Source organism: Salmo salar, chromosome ssa11, assembly GCF_905237065.1.
Source record: "Salmo salar chromosome ssa11, Ssal_v3.1, whole genome shotgun sequence".
NCBI classification, from domain to species: domain Eukaryota; kingdom Metazoa; phylum Chordata; class Actinopteri; order Salmoniformes; family Salmonidae; genus Salmo; species Salmo salar.
The window spans coordinates 35853901-35879102 of record NC_059452.1 but is presented as its reverse complement, the minus strand read 5'-3'; the positions used below and the strand labels follow the sequence as shown (position 1 = coordinate 35879102).

The following is a 25202-nucleotide window of genomic DNA, read 5'->3' as shown; positions in this document are numbered from 1 at the left end:
CGGCCAGACGGAAGCCACTTCTCAGTAAAAGACACATAACAGCACGACTCTCAGACCATGACAAACAAGATTCTCTGGTCCAAGACTGAACAAGATTCTCTGAAACCAAGACTGAACTCTTTGGCCTAAATGCCAAGCGTCACGTCTGGAGGAAACATGGCACCATCCCTACGGTGAAGCATGGTGTGGGCAGCATCATACTAGACTAGTCGGGATCGAGGAAAAGATGAATAGAGTAAAGTACAGAGAGATCCTAGATGCTAACATGCTCCAGATTGCTCAGGACCTCAGACTGGGGCGAAGGTTCATCATCCAACAGGACAACGACCCTAAGCACATAACCAAGACAACACAGGAGTGGCTTCAGGAGAATTATCTGAATGTCCTTGAGTGCCCAGTCAGAGCCCGGACTTGAACCCTATCGAATATCTCTGGAGAGACCTGAAAATATCTGTGCAGCGACGCTCCCCATACAACCTGAGCTTGAGAAGATCTGCAGAGAAGAAATGTGAGAAACTCCCCAAATACAGGTGTGACAAGCTTGTAGCGTCATACCCAAGAATACTCAAGGCTGTAATCGCTGCCAAAGTTGCTTCAACAGAGTACTGAGTAAAGGGTCTGAATACTAATATAAATGTGATATTTCCGGTTTTTATATTAAATACATTTACAAAAGTTTCTAAAAACCTGTTTTTCCTTTGTCATTATGCGGTATTGTGTGTAGACTGATAAGGGGGAAAAAAACAATTTTAGAATAAGGCTGTAATGTAACAAATTGTGGAAAAAGTGAAGGGTCTGAATAATTTATGAATGCACTGTGTAGTTACACAGACAGAACACAACATAACAATGAATGGAAGTTAAAACAGCACAAAGAGCATAAGGTAAGTTAAAAAGAGCAGGTTTCCAAGCAAAATGCTCCTTAAATAAAAAGGTGGAATCTATGGTCAACGGCTATCCAATCTGAGATTTAAAATAATTCATGGGAATAAAATGATCTAGTATCAGCCTGTGGTTGTCCCAAACGGAACCCTAGTCCATATTTGGTACACTACTTAAAATCAAAATGTACTGGTCTTGTACACAATTTTGCAGATGTTATCGCAGGTGCAGGGAAATACTTGTGCTTCCAGCTCCAACAGTGCAGCAATATCTTGCAATACACACAATCCCCAAAATTATAGAAAAAGAAAGAAATGAATACCTATCAGCACAATGTCACGACTCCCACCGAAGGTGGCGCCCCCTCCTGCTCGGGTGGCGCTCGACGGTCGTTGTCACCGGTCTACTAGCTGCCATTGATTCCTTTTGTTTTCCCCCTTTCTGTTATTGTTTGCACCTGTCCTTAGTTGAGAGGATTAGCAGGGCTATATTAGCTAGTTGGCCCGCCTGCTCTTTGAGCGGGATTGTTTCTCTGTTGGTTGCTTTGTTACGCGCTGTATTGTATTTAGCGCTAGTGCGTGGGTTTACGCTCACTGTGTTTTGTCCCCTGTGTTTGGGGCACTTAGATTTTTGTGTGCGCTGAGTTCGCTATTTGGGGTGGCAGGTGTTTTGCTGTGTCGCTCATTAAAAGCCATCACCCGTATCGCTGCTTCCTGCGTCTGATTCCTCCTCCACTACGCCTAAGTATTACAGAATCCCGCACCACCTATGGAGTCAGCAGGAGCAGCTGCCAACCCCCTTCCCTCGATGGAGGAACGCGTGCTCCATCATACATCAGTCCTCCACCGAATCGGATCCGCGATGGATCAAATGATGGAGAGGATGGACCGATGGCAGAGGAGTGGTCTCCTCTCTCCACCTCCGGCTTCTCCGACGCAGCCACCTCCGCCTCCCACTGCGTCTGGCTCTGGCACGCTTCGTCTGGCGCTCCCGAGGGAGTATGATGGAGCGGCGGCTGGGTGCCAGGGATTTCTGCTCCAGCTCGAGTTGTACCTGGCCAGCGCCAGACCTGCTCCCTCGGGGGAGCCGATTTGGCGATCGCTTTTTGTAAAAAGAGGGCGACCAAATTACCACCTCATCGATAGGGGGATTGTGCGAAAGAGCTCCAGGTTAACGCTGCGCTTCCCAAGAGTCACGTGTACCCCTTGTCACAGGAGGAGACGGTGGCTATGGAGACATATGTCACGAATCTCTAGGACAGGGGTACATTCGGCCCTCCATCTCACCTGTCTCCTCGAGTTTGGACACACCTACTCATTCAAGGGTTTTTCTTTATTTTTACTATTTTCTACATTGTAGAATAATAGTGAAGACATTAAAACTATGAAATAACACATATGGAATCATGTAGTAACCAAAAAAGTGTTACACAAATCAAAATATATTTAATATTTGAGATTCTTCAAAGTAGCCACCCTTTGCCTTGATGACAGCTTTGCATACTCTTGGCTTTCTCTCAGCCAGCTACATGAGGTAGTCACCTGGAATGCATTTCAATTAACAGGTGTGCCTTGTTAAAAGTTAATTGGAATTGATTTCCTTCTTAATGCGTTTGAGACAATCAGTTGTGTTGTGACAAGGTAGGGGTGGTATACAGAAGATATCCTATTTGGTAAAAGACCAAGTCCATACTATGTCAAGAACAGCTCAAATAAGCAAAGAGAAACGACAGTCCATCATTACTTTAAGACATGAAGGTCAGTCAATGCGAAAGTTTCTTCAAGTGCAGTCGGAAAAACCATCAAGCGGTATGATGAAACAGGCTCTCATGAAGACCACCACAGGAATGGAAGACCCAGAGTTACCTCTGCTGCAGAGGATAAGTACATTAGAGTTACCAGCCTCAGAAATTGCAGCCCAAATAATCAGGCCTTCATGGCCGATTTGCCGCAAATAAACCACTACTAAAGGACACCAATAAGAAGAAGAGACTTGCTTCGGCCACGAAAAAACAAGAATGGACATTAGACCAGTGAAAATCTGTCCTTTGGTCCAAATTGGAGATTTTTGATTCCAACCGATGTGTCTTTGTGAGACGCAGAGTAGGTGAACGGATGATCGCCGTATGTGTGGTTCCCACCGTGAAGCATGGAGGAGGGTGTATCATGGTGTGGGGGTGCTTTGCTGGTGACACTGTCTGTGATTTATTTAGAATTCAAGGCACACTTAACCAGCATGGCTACCACAGCATTCTGTAGTGATACGCCATCCCATCTGGTTTGCGCTTAGTGGGACCATCATTTGTTTTTCAACAGGACAATGACCCAACACACACTTCCAGGCTGTGTAAGGGCTATTTGACCAAGAAGGAGAGTGATGGAGATCTGCATCAGATGACCTGGCCTTCACAATCACCCAACCTCAACCCAATTGAGATGGTTTGGGATGAGTTGGACCCCAAAGTGAAGGAAAAGCAGCCAACAAGTGCTCAGCATGTGGGAACTCCTTCAAGAATGTTGGAAAAGCATTCCTCATGAAGCTGGTTGAGAGAATGCCAAGAATGTGCAAAGCTGTCATCAAGGCAAAGTGTGGCTACTTTGAAGATTTGTTGAACACTTTAGTTACTTTATGATTCCATGTGTTATTTCATAGTTTTGATGTCTTCACTATTATTCTACAATGTAGAAAATAGTAAAAATAAAGAAAAACCCTTGAATGAGTAGGTGTCCAAATTTTTGACTGGTACTGTATGTGTGTGTACATGGTGTGTCCAGACAGCGTGTGAACGGTGTGTCCAGCAGTAGTTATATGGGACCAGGGTTCTGGTCAAAAGTAGTACACTAGGCAATAGAGTGCCATTTGGTATGCAGAATGGAGTCAAGAGGTCAGGTTTGTACCTCATCCTACCAAGTCCTGTCATCGCATGATGGTTATTTGTGCTGCTAACTTCCCTCACTGAGAAACTATGTTCTAATTACCTACCGACGATGGAAAATATGCAAAGGTTAAATTTGACCAATTACGACAACATAGGTGGTGTCTCCGGGCCAAGCTGGAAAAACGGAATAACAATTACTCTAAAATTGCTCTGGCCACCACAAACTCATGGCACGTGGGTGTGTTGTTTGAAATGGCACACTGCAGAGTCATTGCGGTGAGTGGTGTGTGTGTGTGTGTGAGTGAGAGCTCAAAGTGACTACGTTGATACAGCTGGAAGCCATGATTGACAGTAGTGGCCATCCACACCAATTCAGCTCCCTGACAACCGACCGCTTAAACGATCCCATAATTTAGGTTCTGTCCCAAATGGCACCCTATTCCCTATATAGTGCACTACTTTTGACCAGGGCCCATAGGGAATAGGGTGCCATTTTGGACATAAACAAACAATAAAACAAGCTCTGCTGATTCACAAAGACTATAGGGGGGGGCAGGTTGATTACATTTAGTAAAAATTAGATAGAAACGGGCCTAAACGAATACAGGCTTGCAATAAAGAGCGCAACATGGGAGAAATGGAACAATGTATTGTACTGAAGGACTACTTGTGGAATGCTGCTAACCACTGACTTCTGCTTTTAGTGTGAGGTGTGATTCCTGCTATTTGTCACACCACACACACACTCTTTCGAACAACACACATACCTGCATGCACTGCACACACGCTCATGCAAACACAAACACTCATCCCCCTCTTATTCCATTTCACCCGAGATTCACTTATTTCCTGGGACGTTCAACAATTCCAAGCCGTTGCATTCATAAGCGTACTGCGTAGCTACATTCTTTAACAAAGCGACCACAGCAGAGCTGCCGTGTTTTTCCTGATGAGGTCAAATCAGTCGCTCATGGGCAATAATGGGAAAGCCATGCGTTGTGGTCTCTGGCCTCCGTTGCAGTGGTTATAAAGTAATGGCTTCGCAAGCTTCTCAACGTTAAAGTAGGATTCTCTCAAAACCACAAGCCTTTTAAGTGTGTTATAAGCTGGTTGTGTGCGTGTGTGTGTGATATATATCTGGTTTAAATATGTGGAAAATGAGACGATATTGATACTAAAGCTGTTCGTGAAACCGTCTTCATCAGCATCATACCATGCTGAGGATTTGGTTGCAGTCTTCCCATTTTAGGCGGAGTGCATAAAAATGTCATGAGAGCACAATGGGTATTTGCTTTCTGCTTTGACGTCAGCCCTTCATCCATACTGGAACGCTTTGGATGGTTGGTTGAAGTCTGACTTTGCTTCTTAGTCTTTGCTGCACGTGCTATTGTGTTGCTGGGATCAAAAAATGTTTGGGTCACATTTGTTCGAGAATTCTCACTTGATTAACTTAGAATCTTGCAAGTGGGACGAATGCAGAATTCTACAGGACATGAAAACAGAACCCATTGGTTTCACTCTTTTGTTCGCTGGTTCATTTGTTAACTCAACAGTCTTGTTGTTCCATGATGAAACTCTTTCCAAGTTCTGTAATAGATGTTTTGCTATCTCTTAGAAATAATTAAAAACATACAGAACAATGAGTTTACAGGACGACTGCTGCTTTGATAAAAAGAAACAGAACATCTAGGTTCCTCATACTGTTAATGAGAGAGGGATGTTTCAGTGTGTGGCTGTGTGCATGCCAGTGTGTGTATTCTGCCGAGCAACTGCCCAGAGCCATTAATAAAACCCACTGACATCACCAGCCAATCAGACGTGAGGACATTTAAAACACCAGGTCAAGACTGTTTGTGAAGAGAGACAGACAGAGACACAGACAGATGGAAAGAGAGTCAGAAATGAAGGGGCGAGAGAGGGAGAAAGAAAGAACGGGGTGTAGAGAGAGGTAGAAACAGAGAGGTTGCCCTCTCACTCCTACAGCAGTCTCAGAACTACTACTGAGACCTAAATTGATGGTGGGTGCCATGGTAACAAAGCATAACCATAGCTGTGGAGGCATGTAGGAGTGTCAGCCAGGAACCCCCTGAAGATAATTCAGAAAGAGAAACAGAGAGAGACAGAGAGACCACTGTGACTGACCCAAAATTAAGGAAAGCTTTGACTATGTACAGACTCAGTGAACATAGCCTTGATACTGAGAAAGGCCGCCGTAGGCAGACCTGGCTCTCAAGAAGACAGGCTATGTGCACACTGCCCATAAAATGAGGTGGAAACTGAGTTGCACTTCCTAACCTCCTGCCCAATGTATGACCATATTAGAGAGACATATTTCCCTCAGATTACAGACCCACAAAGAATTAAAAAACAAATCGAATTTTGATAAACTCCCATTTCTATTGGGCGAAATACCAGCGTGCCAACACAGCAGCAAGATTTGTGACCTGTTGCCACAAGAAAAAGGCAACCAGTGAAGAACAAACACCATTGTAAACACAACCCATATTTATGTTATTCATTTTCCCTTTTGTACTATTTTCACATCGTTACAACACTGTAGATAGACATATGACATTTGAAATGTCTTTATTATTTTGTAACTTTTGTGGAGTGTAAATTTTATATTGTTTATTTCACTTTTGTTTATTATCTATTTCATATGCTTTGGCAATGTTAACATGTTTCCAATGACAATAAAGCCCCTTAAGTTGAACCGAGAAGGGAAATACTACAGTATGCGTCTATCTAAAACAGCCAAAAGGAAATTGTTTGAAGTGTCTGCATTGAAGGATATTCATGTAAAACACAAACATGTACCATCTGCAACAGACTACTCATAAACATATAATATACCTGATATTTGTACTGTACACTGGGCGCTATACAACACACCAAACACCCCCAGTCAAAAGTAGATCACAATATACAGTACCAGTCAAAAGTTTGGACACACCTACTCATTCCAAAAAAACAGGCTGTGTAAGGGCTATTTGACCAAGAAGGAGAGTGATGGAGTGCTGCATCAGATGACCTGGCCTCCACAATCACCCGACCTCAGCCCAATTGAGATGGGATGAGTTGGACCGCAGAGTGAAGGAAAAGCAGCCAACAAGTGATCAGTATATGTGAGAACTCTTTCAAGACTGTTGGAAAAGCATTCCAGGTGAAGCGGGTTGAGAGAATGCCAAGAGTGTGTAAAGCTGTCATCAAGGCAAAGGGGGGGCTACTTCGAAGAATCTAAAAAAATAGAATATATTTTGATTTGTTTAACAGTTTTTTGTTTACTACATGATTCCATGTGTTATTTCATAGTTTTGATGTCTTCACTGTTATTCTGAAATGTAGAAACTAGTACAAATAAATAAAAACCCTTGAATGAGTAAGTGTGTCCAAACTTTTGACTGGTACTGTACGTAGGGAATAGGTGCCATTTGAGACACAGATGATAGTAAAGGCCATTGAATAAGGTATGTTTTCCTTTGCAGAGAAGGCAGATCTTAGCCCATAGGACTCTGGTCAAAAGCAGTGCACTATATAGGGAATAAGGTGCTATTTAGAACACATCCAGAAAGATTGAAAGCAGTTAAGATGGCCAAGTAGTCGGCGAAGTAAACAGAACATGATTATGCATAGTTTTACTTATGTAGCATGTACACAAAGATCTAGGTCAGGCTGGCTCACTGGAGCTGAACTCAACTGTTCCAATATGAACAGTCTAGGATGAAGTTTCCCCTAGATGCCAATCTATGGTCAGTTTCCCACACTAATGGTTAATGTTAGGAAAGGAAGAGGGGAAGCTGATCCTACATCTGTCCCAAATGTGTGTCAAGAGAAACAAGACACAGATGCTGTGGTATTTGTAGTTCTTAACATTAGGGACCAGGAGTTGTCCTGAGCAGGTTACAACTCTGGGCCTGTATTTATCAAGTGTCTCAGAGTAGGAGTGCTAAACTAGGATCAGAGATACGCCTGAAGTGCACAGCTTCAATGACCCATGCTAGCCCCCAGGTGGCCACAGATATGCCTGAGGTGATACAGTATGGATTTAAAATTAAAAATTGTAAAAAAAAATAATTTAAAAAAAATCACATAAGAGGCTATGGTAGGTAGTTTCAATGGTCCTGCTAGTCCATGGGTGGCCAATGATATGTCTGGGCTGACAAGGTATGGATCTGATGAGTGAAAAGCTGTGGTATGTACCGTAATTGTCCCCAACTAGTCCATGGGTGGCTTGGGATCTGCCAGCAGCGTGTGTGTGCTACTGCAGCAGGTGGCAGCCATCAGGGGAAGGAAGGGGTCCTGGCTGGATCATTAGGCTGATGGTGGCCAGGCCTTTTCTACTGTAGAATACTGTGTGTGGGATGACATGTTTCCTCTTCCATAACATCCTTCACTCTCCCCCTTTCTATCTCGCTCATCTCACGCTGAGGCTAGTTAGGTCTCTCTCTCCCTCCCTCCCTCCCTCCCTCCCTCCCTCCCTCCCTCCCTCCTCTCAGTGTAATGGCAGAATCAGCCATTACAGGTTGGTACCGTGACAGAGGAGGGAGGGAGTGACAAAAAGAGCGCAACCTGTGGGGGTTAAGTGAATGTAGAGAGAAAAAATGATCCTCTGTGTACAACGTAAAACACCAAATAATGCACGCAGAGCAGAATTAGGCCGATACCCGCTAATTATCAAAATCTAGAAAAGAGACGTTGAATTCTACAACCACCTAAAAGGAAGCGATTCCCAAACCTTCCATAACAAAGCCATCACCTACAGGGAGATGAATCTGGAGAAGGCCCCTAATCAAGCTGGTCCTGGGGCCCTGTTCAAACAGACCCCACAGAGCCTCAGATCAGCAACACAATTAGACCCAACCAAATCATGAGAAATAAACAGATTGACACATTGGAAAGAATTACCAAAAAACTGAGCAAACTAGAATGCTATTTGGCCCTAAACAGAGAGTAAACAGTGGCAGAATACCTGACCACTGTGACTGACCCAAACTAAAGGAAAGCTATCTACAGACTCAGTGAGCATAGCCCTGCTATTGAGAAAGGCCGTCGTAGGCAGACCTGGCTCTCAAGAGAAGACAGGCTATGTGCACACTGCCCACAAAATGAGGTGGAAACTGAGATGCACTTTCTAACCTCCTGCCAAATGTATGACCATATTAGAGGAACATATTTCCCTCAGATTACACAGATCCACAAAGAATTTGAAAACAAACCCGATTTTGAGTCACAAGAAAATGGCAACCAGTGAAGAACAAACACAATTGTAAATACAACCGATATTTATGTTTATTTATTTTCCCTTTTGTACATTGTTACAACACTGTATATATACACATAATATGACATTTGTAATGTCTTTATACTTTTGGAACTTCTGTGAGTGTAATGTTTACTGTTCATTTTTATTGTTTATTTCACTTTTGTATATTATCTACTTCACCTGCTTTGGCAATGTTAACACGTTTCCCATGACAATAAAGACCCTTGAATTGAATTGAGAGGACAAATGAGGTCTGCCTGCCAAGAGGGTTTCTTTCTACTCCACAGACCTGAGGCACAGAGTCACCGAGGATCATACCAGGTCAGACAGAGAACAGGGAGTAATACCGACAGGATCATACCAGGTCAGACAGAGAACAGGGAGTAATACCGACAGGATCATACCAGGTCAGACAGAGAACAGGGAGTAATACCGACAGGATCATACCAGGTCAGATAGAGAACAGGGAGTAATACCGACAGGATCATACCAGGTCAGATAGAGAACAGGGAGTAACACCGACAGGATCATACCAGGTCAGATAGAGAACAGGGAGTAACACCGACAGGATCATACCAGGTCAGATAGAGAACAGGGAGTAATACCGACAGGATCATACCAGGTCAGATAGAGAACAGGGAGTAATACTGACACACAGAGGGGGGTGTGTTTATGCATGTGTGTGTGTCAAATCAAATGGTATTTATCACATGCCGAATACAACTACTGTAGACTTTAGAGTGAAATACCAACGATGCAGTGTGTGTGTGTGTGTGTGTGTTAGTGATGCACGGGTCAGCTGTTTTTTCACCCGCACCTGCTAATAACCCATCCACAACCGCCCGGCTAAGTGAAAATCTGAGGCCCACAACCGTCCCTAACCCACAAATGTAGAAAATGCGCTGTACAGGCAGAGATGGCAGAGCACATTTTTTTGACAGGCCTTTTAGATAGGCTTATGTTCCTGCTTATAATTTCCAACATTTTGGTAGGGTATTTGTCCGTCAACTTATAATTAGATACATGCAGCTTCTCTTCTGTCATTACTTGTTGCCCTAGAATTAAGCAGTAAGGCATGAATGGGTGTGGTATATAGCCAATATACCACGGTTAAGGGCTGTTCTTAAGCACAACGCATTGCGGAGTGCCTGGAAACAGCCCTTAGCCGTGGTATACTGGCCATATACCACAAACCCCCAAGGTGCCTTATTGCTATTATAAAGTGGTTACCAATGTAATTAGGGCAGTAAAAATACATGTTTTGTCATACGGTCTGATATACCATGGCTGTTAGCCAATCAGCATTCAGGGCTCGAACCACCCAGTTTATAAAACAGGTATTCTGCCACACCTCCCTCTGCAACTGGATCCTGGACTTCCTGACGGGCCGCCCCCAGGTGGTGAGGGTAGGTAGCAACACATCTGCCATGCTGATCCTCAACACTGGAGCTCCCCAGGGGTGCGTGCTCAGTCCCCTCCTGTACTCCCTGTTCACCCACGACTGCATGGCCAGGCACGACTCCAACACCATCATTAAGTTTGCAGACGACAACAGTGGTAGGCCTGATCACCGACCACGACGAGACAGCCTATAGGGAGGTGGTCAGAGACCTGGCCGGGAGGTGCCAGAATAACAACCCATCCCTCAAGCGTAACCAAGACTAAGGAGATGACTAAGGTCCCTCCTGAGATGTGTGTAAACCTGGTGGCCAACTACAAGAAACGTCTGACCTCTGTGATTGCCAACAAGGGTTTTGCCACCAAGTACTAAGTCATGTTTTGCAGAGGGGCCAAATACTTATTTCCCTCATTAAAATACAAATCAATTTATAACTTTTTTGACATGTGTTTTTCTGTTTTTTTTTGTTGTTATTCTGTCTCTCACTGTTCAAATAAACCTACCATTAAAATTACAGACTGATCATTTCTGTCAGTGGGCAAACGTACAAAATCAGCAGGGGATCAAATACTTTTTTCCCTCACTGTACATACTACCTCAATTGGCCCGACCAACCAGTGCTCCCGCACATTGGCTAACCGGGCTATCTGCATTGTGTCCCACCACCCGCCAACCCCTCTTTTTACGCTACTGCTACTCTGTTCATCATATATGCATAGTCACTTTAACCATACCTACATGTACATACTACCTCAATAAGCCTGACTAACCGGTGTCTGTATATAGACTTGCTACTGTTATTTTCAAATGTCTTTTTACTGTTGTTGTATTTCTTTACTTACCCACACACACTTTTTTTTTTTTTCGCACTATTGGTTAGAGCCTGTAAGTAAGCTTTTCACTGTAAGGTCTACACCTGTTGTATTCGGCGCACGTGACAAATAAACTTTGATTTGATAAAAAAAATTCAACGATTTTCAGTGCAAAATCTCCAAATGACGTCAGTTTGACCGGTTTTAAGGGAATTAAAAGCTGTGAAAACTACCCAACATGTTTATGATAGGATTTCAGTTCGACTTGGATGCATATTTTATGTGGTTGAAATACTATCAGCTTTTATGATACTGATAAAGATAGCACCTTTACATACGGTCCCTAACCGCACATTCATTCTCTCAAGAATGCTGAAAGAAAGAAAGAAATATTTCTCCACTCCTGTTCCTGAGTCAAAATGTACATTTGGTAAATAATTTTACTGCAAGAAATACTTCATTTCGGTAGGAGTACATAATTAGGCTACAGACCTACAGTCAGTGTCCAGATTTTAGGCTACTATCCCATTAAACCTATCTATCTATCTGAACAGTAGCCTACAGTAGTGCTTTTTTTAGGTTGGTTGGGTTTCGGTTAGATTATTTTTTTATAATCATGATTTCGGTTTTGATATTTTTGCATTGTGAAATGATGACATTACAATGATTTTAGAGCTTTGTAACAGAAATTCCAAAACCAAAAATAGGGACCATTCAATTGCCAAAACAAAGAAAATATCCCATTGTCTCTGTCAGGTCCTCATTGGGTAGACCAGTGGTTCACAACCAGGGACACCCTCGGGGTACATGGCCTACCCACAAGGGGTACTTGAGAAGACTCATGAGACCATAGGTCTACAGGTAAAATGCACATGAGGGGGTATTTCAGGGGTACTCCTGGCAGAGCAAAATTCAGTTGGTGGTACAGAAACTGAAAAAGGTTGGAAACCACTGGGTAGATATCAATAGAAAAATGGACATTTACAATCATGCAGTCTTTGTGTATCTAACCTAACGAAGCAGGCGTGAAAGTGTATCGGTCCAGAGATCTGTATATAATGTTGAGATGCTCATGTCTCCGCCCTAACAAAAGGCGGGAAGGCAGGAGAAAAGCTTCAGTCCAAAACAAGCCCGTAGAAACAAATTGGGCTTATTTTGGACAGATTTTGGCAAGAGTGAAACCTCTCGCGTCACCTCTTCCGCTTTGATCAGTCTCTGTCAGAGCCAGAAAAAAACAAACGGATTATGGTCATTGTAGTTAATTACCACATTTCTGCACTGAACTAGGTTGAATATTTGCTTAATGAAAACTACAACTTCCTTCAGCCCAGCATCCCACATAGTTATTGACTTGATTTCTCTCCTGAATTATTTGATTCCTCTCTAGAGAAACGTTGCATTGGGCTCAAAAAAAACTAAACTAAATGAAATTCAAGTAATTGAACCGATGTCGGTCAAATAGTTGTTTAGGCCTAATAACAGGGTAAAAAAACTAATTGTCAGTTAACCGCTCAGCACAACCGGCACTGCCATCATCCTCCTTTACCACTTCCCCAAATCTTTCCCAAACTTTAGGCTAATGTTCTTCTATGGTACTTTTTGCCTCAGTGGATCGACGTTAACTTTTTCTGCCCAAGTTCCCAAAAGCATTTGGCAACTGGCGTATATTTGGTCAGCGTACAGTTACGCCCTAAAACTTAGGCTATGCACTAACGCCAGATAAAAAAATATATATATACACATTTCACAAGGATTTTTTATGTGAGCGAGTGAGCCCTGGTCAAAAGTAGGGCGCTATGTAGGGAATAGGGTGCCATTTGGTATGCCGCCAAAGCCATTTGCACAGTCACCATCCCATTATAACATGACTATTATCCAAGTGTATTGTTGAGGGGGGGCGCTGTAATAGCTTTCAGTAGAGGACACACTATAATAGCTTTCTGGAGAAGACTACACTAATTCTACATCCCAAATGGCACCCTATTCAGCGCACTACTTTTAACCAGGGCCCATAGCGCTCTGGTCAAAGTAGAGCACTATGAATACGGTGCCATTTGGGATGTAGCCACACTCTCTTCCTGGAGCCGCACAGCACAGGAGCACTTTGCATCCTGGTCATTAAGCCTAGCAGACGCTATTATGGAAACGCACACAATAAGTGCATTCAGCAGAGGAAGGTGAAACGACCACGTAACACTATCATCTTAAGTGGAACCTTCAAAATGATGTGTTAGAAGGCACCATAGTACTACAATGTTATCACAAGACAGACAATTGTTTCCAAAATGTGACATAATATGTAATTCCTACAACTATCCATATCTACAACCAGTCCTGGGTTCAAATACTTCAATCATCTCTCCCAATAATTGGAGCGTTTGTTTCAGTCTGCCTGGAGTGCCAGATGGATTTGCAGTTTTGTGACTTTACTATTGGTTTATTAAGCCAGGCAAGCTTATAACCCATCCTGCCAATACATTTTCCTCAACACGTGCTTCACAGGCCACGGCCATTAAAATAACACTGGGGAGCTGCGAAAATCTGCTTCTGAGGAACAAATGTGGTGCTGGGGTGGCTCTACTGTAGTGCAGCATCCCTTTGTTGTATTTTAATGATATTTGTTACCTGTAACATAACAAAATGTGGAAAAAGTCAAGGAGATTTGAATACTTTCCAAATGCACTCTGTGTATGTGTCATTGAAGGATTTCGTTTATTTTTACTATTTCCTACATTGTAGAATAATACTGAAGACATCAAAACTATGAAATAACACATATGGAATCATGTAGTAACCAAAAAAAAAGTGTTAAATAATATCAAAAATATATTTTATATTTGAGATTCTTCAAATAGCCACTCTTTGCCTTGATGACAGCTTTGCATACTCTTGGCATTCTCTCAACCAGCTTCACCTGGAATGCTTTTCCAACAGTCTTGATGGAGTTCCCACATATGCTGAGCACTTGTTGGCTGCTTTTCCTTCACTCTGCCGTCCAACTCATCCCAAAACATCTCAATTTGGTTGAGGTCGGGGAATTGTGGAGGCCAGGTCATCTGATGCAGCAGGTCATCACTCTCCTCCTTGGTATAATAGCCCTTACACAGTCTGGAGGTGTGTTGGGTCATTGTCCTGTTGAAAAATAAATGATAGTCCCACTATAAGCGCAAACCAGAAGGGATGGTGTATCGCTGCAGAATGCTGTGGAAGCCATGCAGGTTAAGTGTTCCCTGAATTCTAAATAAATCACAGACAGTGTCGCCAGCAAAGCACCCCCACACCATGATACCCCCTCCTCCATGCTTCACATGCAGAGATCATCCGTTCACCGACACCGCGTCTCACAAAGACACAGAGGTTGGAACTAAAAATCTCCAATTTGGACTTATCAGACCAAAAGACACATTCCACTGGTCTAATGTCCATTGCTCGTGTTTCTTGGCCCAACCAAGTCTCTTCTTTGTGTCCTTTAGTAGTGGTTTCTTTGCAGCAATTCAACCATGAAGGCCTGATTCACACAGTCTCCTCTGAACAGTTGATGTTGAGATGTGTCTGTTACTTGAACTCTGTGAAGCATTTATTTAGGCTGCAATTTCTGAGGCTGGTAACTCTAATGCACTTATCCTCTGCAGCAGAGGTAACTCTGGGGCTTCCATTCCTGTGGCGGTCTTCATGAGAGCCTGTTTCATCATACCGCTTGATGGTTTTTCAGACTGCACTTTCAAAGTTCTTGAAATGTTCCACAATGACTGAACTTCATGTCTTAAAAGTAATGATGGACTGTCATTTCTCTTTGCTTATTTGAGCTGTTCTTCCAATAATATGGAATTGGTCTTTTACCAAATACGGCTATCTTCTGTATACCCCCCTACCTTGGCACAACACAACTGATTGGCTCAAATGAATGAAGGAAAGAAATTCTACAAATTAACTTTTAAGAAGGCACACCTGTTAATTGAAATGCATTACAGGTGACTACCTCATGAAGCTGGTTGAGAGAATGCCAAGAGTGTGCAAAGCTTTCAAGGCAAAGGGTGGCTATTTGAAGAATCTCAAATATTTAGATTTGCTTAACACTTTTCTGGTTACTACATGATTCCATGTGTGTTATTTCATAGTTTTGATGTCTTCGCTATTATTCTACAATGTAGAAAATAGTAAAAATAAAGAAAAAAAACACTTCAATGAGATATATATATATATACACACACAACCCATAGACAAGAGTGCCATCTAGTGTCATTCCTACAGTCACACTCACTTTCTGTACCTCTGCATGATGTCTAGGGTCTGACCAAACACAACAAACACACACTTACCTCTGTTTGTTCTGAGGCAGGGCCTTGGCGTCCACCATAAACATCTTAGACACAAACACAATGACAGGGGCTGTGTCATCACTGGAACACTGCATGAAGGCTGGGGACACACAGGACAACGTTACTGAGCATATAGTTAGAATCCAATAAGAGAACCAAGTACCACTGTATACAGAAACCACAGCATATGCTCTGTGTAAAATATAGGATTTAACAGTTTGACTCAAAGTAGATAATATTCCATTCTTGCTTAAATGTGCCTTTTAAATGGAGGAAAGTCTCTGTTCTCATAGATACTGTATTACTCCTTACCCACCCAGATTCTATAGAGGTTGTCATGAACATGTTCAAACATTGCTTCTCATTTTAGCTCAAGCTCTAAAGGCACCTAGGACATGTTGAGTAGTGCACACCGTAACAATAAAAAACGTGTTTCTTATTGGACTAATTTAGGTAGAACCCTACCCATTTTGGCCCATTTAGCTTCTGTTTGTTTCCAAGTGAAGACACCAAACAGCTTCCCTGGCAATTTATTGATATATGAATATCATTGAATATCCATTAAACAAGGTAGTCAAATCTGGAGGTACTGTGATCTGTACTACCTGAATGTATCCATTTTTCATATTTTGTTAAAAACATTTCCTCTGTTTCGTGCATTAAAAGCAACACTGATCTCATTAACATGAGGTGAGAGCTGGAAAGAGACGAGCTCTGCCAACTCTCCTCTCCATAGCCAGGCGGTCTGGGAAAGAAGAAAGCCTTCAACTGAGGCTGGGTGGAGGGAGGAAACGACTAGCAGGTCTGCTAAACTAACACCTTCACAGGATACAGAAATGCCTTCGTAAAAGCACAACATGCCAGGTGGGCTTTGGAAGAGCTCACAGACATCATCTTCCCCCCATACACTGAACCACCCACAAACAGCAGACCAAGACAACTTTTCTGCAACTGCAGAGTGTGTGTGTCTCACCGGTCTTCAGCTCCTGGGTCTGCAGGGGTAGTGAGTGGAACCTGCGTGCTCCCACACTCATCAGTCTCTCTATTCTCTCAGAGGTCATGTCCAACGGACTGGGCAGCTTATCGCACACCATGACTGGGGTACAGGGTTAAGGAAGCGCACACACACACACACACACACACACACACACACACACACACACACACACACACACACACACACACACACACACACACACACACACACACACACACACACGTAGGATACACAGTACAGCCTGTGAGACGGGGAGCCACTGGCTGCAGATGGCAGAGAGGAGGACTTTGGGGTCGGAGTGACGCAAGTCTCTGGTCATCACCTTAACACCTAGTGACATCATCATCTTATCTATCTTCTCCTTGTCTCTGAGAGGAGAGAGAGCACACGTACGTCATTATTCACATCTCAAAAGCACTCCATCTTCATACACACTTCAACATTTAACAAAGGTGCGGCAAGGAACCATAACAGCATAGAGATCACATCTTCAGAGATCCCTTACCGTCTGGTAACAACAGCATCATATAAACTCCATATGTTGTCCAGGACGAGCTGAACAAACAGAGGCTTCTTTCCTTTGGCCTGGAGAGGGAAGAGAGAATTACAGGAAGAGGAAGAAAGAGTGAGAAAATGGATCTTTCAGAAACAGTCAAACCATTGCTAGTTCTTATCTAGATGGAGAATCATTGATTGGATTTATGTACTATTTTCTTCACTATGGATGCATCCCAAATGACACCCTACCCTGTATATAGTGCACTACAGACGTGGTGTACTGGCGTTAATAGCTGGCTGTTCCAACAAATAGGCTGCAGTGTGGGATTATGAAAGCTCTGAAGAGGCACACACAGTGCTGTGTTTCTCACCAAGCGTACTGAGTGGACGCACGCACACACACCAAAGTGCATAGGTGCACACAGTCATGTACGCACACACCAGTGCATAGGTCAACCCGTCCAGTCTCTCAGCTCCAGTACTGTAAAACAACTCGCTTTCTAAAAGTGCTCCAATCCAAATATGACCCTGTGTCACCGAATGTAGAACAACAGCTGAAATATATAATACTGAGTCAAAACTCCATAGCACTGAAAGCAAGCATTCTATTCCCTATGGGCCCTGGTCAAAAGTAGTGCACTATAAAGGGAATATGGTGCCTTCATCTCTCTGAGAGGGCTGGCTACTGGCTACACTAAAAGCTCTACTATCCACTTTCTATGGACTGAAAATCAATGGGACAGACTGAAGGTTGGACTGTGTGTGTGTGTGTGTGTGTGTGTGTGTGTGTTCTAGCTAGCACTGAAGGCTAACGGCTAATGCAGCCAGAAGGGTCAGAAGCTAGTGTGGTTCTGAGTGGGAGTCTGCAACAGAGTGGCTTTAGTAGTATAACATGGAACCCAATAGCATCATACAGCTGCAACACTTAGTCCGCGGGCCTGTCCAAATACCCATATGCAAAAACAGAACTTATTATAACATGTGAAATTTTGAAAACTTAGTATGATTTAAATGCCAGGATGTCATACTCATTTCATGGAGAAGAATTCGCTGCACAGTATTGAGGAACAGAATGCTCCTTTCAGACCCACGTGTGTTTGACAACAGATGATAATCAGAGAAGAAAACAAAAATGAACAAATGGCAGGGAACAAACCAATTGTACATCAGATGAAGCCTTCTCAGTATGATGAGCCTAGTATGTTGATATTTGTTGCTTACTGCATACGTTTTTACTAAACATTACGTTCTTAATAGTATGTGGTATGATTAGCACACACTATGAAGTTTTAGTAAGTAGAAGGCAGATTTTGGACACAGCTACTGTCCCAAATTCCCTATTTAGTGCACTACTGTTGAGCATTGTGGGCCTTGGTCAAAAGTAGTGCACTATAAAGGGAATAGGGTGCTATTCGGGACGTAACACTTAGCATTCATTACTGTGGTAGAACGTTAGCATTGGTCTTACGTGAGCTCCCTTCATGATCTTCTTGGCTTTAGCGTTGAGGTAGAAGTCTCCCCAGAGGGTCTTCAGGAGCACCTCAGCCCTGATGCCCATCCTCTGGCTGTGGATCTGGGCAAACTGCTGGATACTACAAGAAAACACAAAAAGCTGCTAACAGAGCTTTTTAGGCAAGAAAAGAGCAATGCGTCACTTGAATGGGTGTCGGTCAACACCGCTTGTAAAACACTTGGCTTCCACTGAATAACAGTGACTTCATTGGTTATTTTCATAGATCCTAAAGCCACAGCTTCCCTCAAAACAAGGTATCTGTGTCCTTGTGTACACACCTGTATAAAACAGACACACTAATGACATACAATGACTATAATGCATACAGTCTAGTCTGTCTGTAGTAGTTACTATGTGACTGCTCTGTAGCATGGGGGAGAACATTAAACACCTTGCTAGCAGAGCACTGACCTGATTTGAGGGACATAAGAATGTGCAGGCTGGCTAGGATGAAATACCATTACATTGGGTTTGAGATGTTTTGACTGTTATGTGAACAAGAGCTAAAGTTCTCTTCCTACTCAGCTGGATATTTAGAATTCTACATCAATTACAGTCATGCAGAATTCTACCCTCTGTTCCTTCTCTGAAAGCTAAGGCAAAAGCCCCACCTAGTGGATATTTCATCAATAACCAAATACCTGACCAACTCCCCACACATGTATTGATGGCCCCACATACAGCGCGTTCGGAAAGTTTCAGACAGATTGTTTTTTTCCACATTTTGTTACGTTACAGCCTTATTCTAAAATGTATTTAAAAAATTACAATTCTCATTAATCTACACACAATACCCCATAATGTCAAAGTGAAGATAGGTTTTTAGAAATTTGTGCAAATGTATCAAAAAAAGTGCAACTGAAGTACCTTATTTATATAAGTATTCAGACACTTCACTATGAGACTCGAAATTAAGCTCAGATGCATCCTGTTTCCAATGATCCTCCTTGAGATGTTTCTACAACTTGATTGGAGTCCACCTGTGGTAAATTCAATTGATTGGACATGATTTGAAACGGCATACACCGGTCTATATAAAGGTCTCACAGTTGACAGTGCTTGTCAGAGCAAAAACCAAACCATGTGGTCGAAGGAATTGTCCGTAGAGCTCCGAGATAGGATTGTGTCGCGGCACAGATCTGTGGAAGGTCCCCAAGCGTGCTGGGGCCCCAAGAACACAGTGGTCTCCATCATTCTTAAATGGAAGAAGTTTGGAACCACCAAGACTCTTCCTAGAGCTGGCCGCACAGCCAAACTGAGTAATTGGGGGAGAAGGGCCTTGGTCAGAGAGGTGACCAAGAACCCAATGGTCAATATGACATAGCTAGAGTTCATGGAGATGGGAGAACCTTCCAGATGGACAACCATCTCTGCAGCACTCCATCAATCAGGCCTTTACGGTGGAGTGGCCAGACGGAAGCCACTCCACAATAAGAGGCACATGACAGCCCGCTTGGAGTTCGCCAAAAGGCACCTAAATGACTCTCAGACCATAAACAAGATTCTCTGATGTAACCAAGATTGAACTCTTTGGCTTGAATGCCAAGCATCACATCTGGAGGAAACCTGGCACCATCCCTATGGTGAAGCATGGTGGTGGCAGCATCATGCTGTGGGGATGTCAGGATTAAGGTAAAGATGAACAGAGAAAAGTACAGAGAGATCATTGATGAAAACCTGCTCCAGAGCGCTCAGGACCTCAGACTGGGGCGAAGGTTCAACTTCCAACAGGACAACAACCCTAAGCACACAGCCAAGACAACGCAGTGGCTTCGGGACAAGTCTCTGAATGTCCTTGAGTAGCCCAGCTGCCAAAGGTGCTTCAACAAAGTACTGAGTAAAGGGTCTGAACACTTATGTTTTTTATTTTTTGCTAAATAAATGCCCTTCTGAACAGACCCAAGGCTACAGACGCCCAATACCTTAAGAGGACCAGGGTCGTATTCACTAGGAACCAAACAGGAGCAAACATGCCCAAAAGGGGAGCAACTACCTCCTGAACATGTCCAATAAGAAACGCTAGTTTTTGTGTTCAGTTGCAAAACGTTTTGCTACGGTGTGCACTAATGCATAATACCCAGGACCCACCTGAAGCCCCATCCGTCTATGGCACTGGCGAAGACCACATTCCCCTGGTCTGGAGAGAAGTAGAGCTGGGAGTCATCTGAATCCTCTAGCCCGGCGCTCCAGTCGTACACCTGCTCTGACCCGGGACACTCAGCAGGCTCGATGTCCCCCTCCTCCTTATCTTCCTCCGCCCGCTCCTCTTTCACCGCGCGGTCCTCCAGCACTTTGGAGGTAAACAGAGAGCCTGTCACTGCATTCACCTGTGAGGAGGGAAAAGGGACTGTTAGAATATAGTCCACTTCTGTATTAAGAATCATATATGTTCCAGAACATGTCTCTATTATAACCGATTCCTTAAGCGAAAACAGTACATTCAGTTCAGTTCGATTCAACTTACCCTCAGGGGCAATTAATTGTGTACTACTTACAGTGAGGGAAAAAAGTATTTGATCCCCTGCTGATTTTGTACGTTTGCCCACTGACAAAGAAATGATCGGTCTATAATTTTAATGGTAGGTTTATTTGAACAGTGAGAGACAGAATAACAACAAAAAATCCAGAAAAAACACGTCAAAAATGTTATAAATTGATTTGCATTTTAATGAGGGAAATAAGTATTTGACCCCCTCTCAATCAGAAAGATTTCTGTCTCCCAGGTGTCTTTTATATAGGTAATGAGCTGAGATTAGGAGCACACTCTTAAAGGGAGTGCTCCTAATCTCAGTTTGTTACCTGTATAAAAGACACCTGTCCACAGAAGCAATCAATCAATCAGATTCCAAACTCTCCACCATGGCCAAGACCAAAGAGCTTTCCAAGGATGTCAGGGACAAGATTGTAGACCTACACAAGGCTGGAATGGGCTACAAGACCATCGCCAAGCAGCTTGGTGAGAAGGTGACAACAGTTGGTGCGATTATTCGCAAATGGAAGAAACACAAAAGAACTGTCAATCTCCCTCGGCCTGGGGCTCCATGCAAAATCTCACCTCGTGGAGTTACAATGATCATGAGAACGGTGAGGAATCAGCCCAGAACTACACGGGAGGATCTTGTCAATGATCTCAAGGCAGCTGGGACCATAGTCACCAAGAAAACAATTTGTAACACACTACGCCGTGAAGTACTGAAATCCTGCAGCGCCCGCAAGGTCCCCCTGCTCAAGAAAGCACATATACATGCCCATCTGAAGTTTGCCAATGAACATCTGAATGATTCAGAGGACAACTGGGTGAAAGTGTTGTGGTCAGATGAGACCAAAATGGAGCTCTTTGGCATCAACTCAACTCGCCGTGTTTGGAGGAGGAGGAATGCTGCCTATGACCCCAAGAACACCATCCCCACCGTCAAACATGGAGGTGGAAACATTATGCTTTGGGGGTGTTTTTCTGCTAAGGGTCAGGACAACTTCACCGCATCAAAGGGACGATGGACGGGGCCATATACCGTCAAATCTTGGGTGAGAACCTCCTTCCCTCAGCCAGGGCATTGAAAATGGGTCGTGGATGGGTATTCTAGCATGACAATGACCCAAAACACACAGCCAAGGCAACAAATGAGTGGCTCAAGAAGAAGCACATTCAGGTCCTGGAGTGGCCTAGCCAGTCTCCAGACCTTAATCCCATAGAAAATCTGTGGAGGGAGCTGAAGGTTCGAGTTGCCAAACGTCAGCCTCGAAACCTTAATGACTTGGAGAAGATCTGCAAAGAGGAGTGGGACAAAATCCCTCCTGAGATGTGTGCAAACCTGGTGGCCAACTACAAGAAAAGTCTGACCTGTGATTGCCAATAAGGGTTCTGCCACCAAGTACTAAGTCATGTTTTGCAGAGGGGTCAAATACTTATTTCCCTTATTAAAATGCAAATCAATTTATAACATTTTTGACATGCGTTTTTCTCGATTTATTTGTTGTTATTCTGTCTCTCACTGTTCAAATAAACCTACCATTAAAATTATAGACTGATCATTTCTTTGTCAGTGGGAAAACATACAAAATCCGCAGGGGATCAAATACTTATGGCAGGTATAGAGTTTCTGTCTTGTGTTTTTTGACTAATCACACTTATGTTTAGAGGTCAGGGACTCACCTGTTCTAGAATCTTCTGCAGGTGTGTGTAGGCTTCCTGAGAGGTGAGCTTCAGCTCCATGATGAGCCGGTCAATCTTGTTGATAACCAGCACAGGTCTGATGTTCTCCAGCCACGCCTGACGCAGCACTGCTTGGGTCTACGGACGGATGGGCGGACACACACACAAACTGATACTGAGTAAATGGCCAAGTCTCACATCAACAAAGACAAAACGAAAATGCCATGAAGTTGAGAAAGTAGAGTGACAAATATATTTCATATTATATTCCAAAACAATGACAGGGATTTTCTGCAATTGAAATCCTTGCACAGGCCACCTAAGCCTTTTTCGGGTCGCCTAAGACCAAACAGCGTATAAAAAATGTTTTATATATTTTATTATTAATTTTCGGGATGAAAAAACACTGTGTAAACTTAAACATCTAAAGCCAGATATAAAGTATGTAGAGAGCTTTTTTTTAAATAATATAATCTTTGAGAACTAACAATCATCCAAATAAAAGCTAGACAGTAAGGGACAAAATTCCCAAAACAATAAATTAGGTAGTCTTGAAAAACACAGCAAAACGCATTGACTTGCAGGAAATTAGCTTTACAACTGCCACATTTTCTCTCAGCTCTAAGGCAAAATGAGTAGAATTGCTGGAAATTAGTTTGAACTGCAGAAAATACATTTCAGTTCTATCGAGAAATGTGTAGAATCTAAGGAAATTGGCTTAAAAATGCAAAAAGTAACAACCCTGAACGATAAAGTGTGGGTGAGCTTGGTGCCCCACTTCCATGAAACTATTTCATGAAACACTGTTTAATGCAGAACCAGTGGAGAACAGGTAGTTATTTATTGAACCTTTATTTAACTAGGCAAGTCAGTTAAGAACAAATTCATATTTACAATGATGGCCTACCCCGGATGACACTGGGCCAATTGTGTACCGCCCTATGGGACTCCTAATCACAGCTGGTTGTGATACAGCCTGTAATCGAACCAGGGTCTGTAGTGACGCCTCTAGCACTGAGATGCAGTGCCTTAGACCACTGCGCCACCCGGGAGCCCCAAGGCTATAACCTAAGAATGTATGTGTCCAAAGTCCCACTCTATTCACTAAATAGTGCACTACTTTTGAACAGGGCCCTAGAAATGAAATAGGGTGCCATTTGGGACATAGTCATTGACTGTAATTGCCTTACCTGTGGACAAACTCCCTCCACAGCATCTACGATGACAATGGCCCCGTCACATAGTCTGACGGCGGTGGACACCTCAGACGAAAAGTCCACATGGCCCGGAGAGTCAATCAAGTTTATCAGGTAGTCCTTCTCCCCTGAGACAGACACACACACACAAGACAGACAGACACACAGGCAGGCACATACACACGCATGGGTCAATTAGATGGAGACAAGTGGTCTGCCTCACAACAGGTCTCAACGTATCCAAGTCAACATGTTCCTACTGTGGTGTCTTACCAGCAGCATAGTGCAGTGAGATAGCGCTGGACTTCATGGTGATCCCTCGGATCTGCTCATCCTCCCGGCTGTCCAGGTACCTCAGCTAATTCATAAACAACATCAGAACACAGACGTATACATGACCATATCACAGATCAATGTGTAGATCAGGGACACACAACTAGATTAGTAAAAGGGCCAAATAACAAAGTCTGGCTACAGTAATATGACAAGGATAATACCACTACAGATGATTGAGATCAAGTCATACTAACCTTTCCGGCTAAGCGACTTGATATAATGCCATTGCTCGCCACCAAGCTATCTGCCAGAGTTGTTTTGCCTGCAAAATAGATAGTGGTGGATATGAATGGAGTGTCACTACAAATGGTCATGCATGCAAACAACTGTCATCATGGCCCTGTACAGTATTATCCCGTGCAACATTCTCAATAATCAAGTCAATGGAACCTACCATGGTCCACGTGTGCCAGAATGCACAGGTTCCTGACGTTGGCAGGATTCTTCTGTAGTGCCTTGATCTTATCCAAACTGGTGTGTCCCATGTTTGACTGCTTTGGACAAGCTAATACATCAGGCGAGGAAACAAACTTTAGGAGATATCATCTAGTAATGTCACTATTACCTACCTAGCTACTGCTATCAATACTGATCAGTGCCAGTGCACTCAACACAGCAAAGTTAGTTAGTAAAACAACAACACACCTCCATTCTGAATGACAGCAATACAAAAGGTGCGTGATATGTAGCTGCAACTTACAGTATTTTACAATATGCTGCACTCAGCTAAAAGACGTGGACAACAATGTTAGCGTTCTATACAAAGTAGTATATTACTATATATATGATTCATAACCTAAAATAAATGATCATATCATATTAGAAATCTCAATATTATGCGACAAAAGTCATATAAAACACAAACCTGGACACAACTCACTCACGTTGTCTGCCCGGAACAATACGTAAAATGTTGACGCCGCTGTTTAAATGACGTAGTACGTTACGTCGTTACT

The 25202-nt window shown here is 43.2% G+C and overlaps 1 protein-coding gene across 2 annotated transcripts in view; it reads right to left on the bottom strand.

Moving 5' to 3' along the window:
- The window catches only part of LOC106595141 (elongation factor-like GTPase 1), an 81073-nt gene extending 55892 nt beyond the window's left edge, over nucleotides 1-25181 (bottom strand). Inside the window, exons 1-12 of one of the 2 annotated variants that reach the window (XM_045689445.1) lie at nucleotides 25131-25181; nucleotides 24641-24751; nucleotides 24441-24508; nucleotides 24184-24268; nucleotides 23905-24038; nucleotides 22715-22852; nucleotides 20650-20888; nucleotides 18517-18640; nucleotides 17056-17135; nucleotides 16782-16918; nucleotides 16527-16649; nucleotides 15554-15653 (exon numbers count right to left, since the gene is read on the bottom strand). In XM_045689445.1, coding sequence (XP_045545401.1) covers nucleotides 15554-15653; nucleotides 16527-16649; nucleotides 16782-16918; nucleotides 17056-17135; nucleotides 18517-18640; nucleotides 20650-20888; nucleotides 22715-22852; nucleotides 23905-24038; nucleotides 24184-24268; nucleotides 24441-24508; nucleotides 24641-24731 — 1319 coding nt within the window. In that variant the 5' untranslated portion in view covers nucleotides 24732-24751; nucleotides 25131-25181. Of the gene's footprint in view, nucleotides 1-15553; nucleotides 15654-16526; nucleotides 16650-16781; nucleotides 16919-17055; nucleotides 17136-18516; nucleotides 18641-20649; nucleotides 20889-22714; nucleotides 22853-23904; nucleotides 24039-24183; nucleotides 24269-24440; nucleotides 24509-24640; nucleotides 24752-25111 lie in introns of both variants that reach the window. The other variant, XM_045689444.1, reaches the window with a different exon arrangement.
- Between the last annotated feature and the right edge of the window lie 21 nt (nucleotides 25182-25202).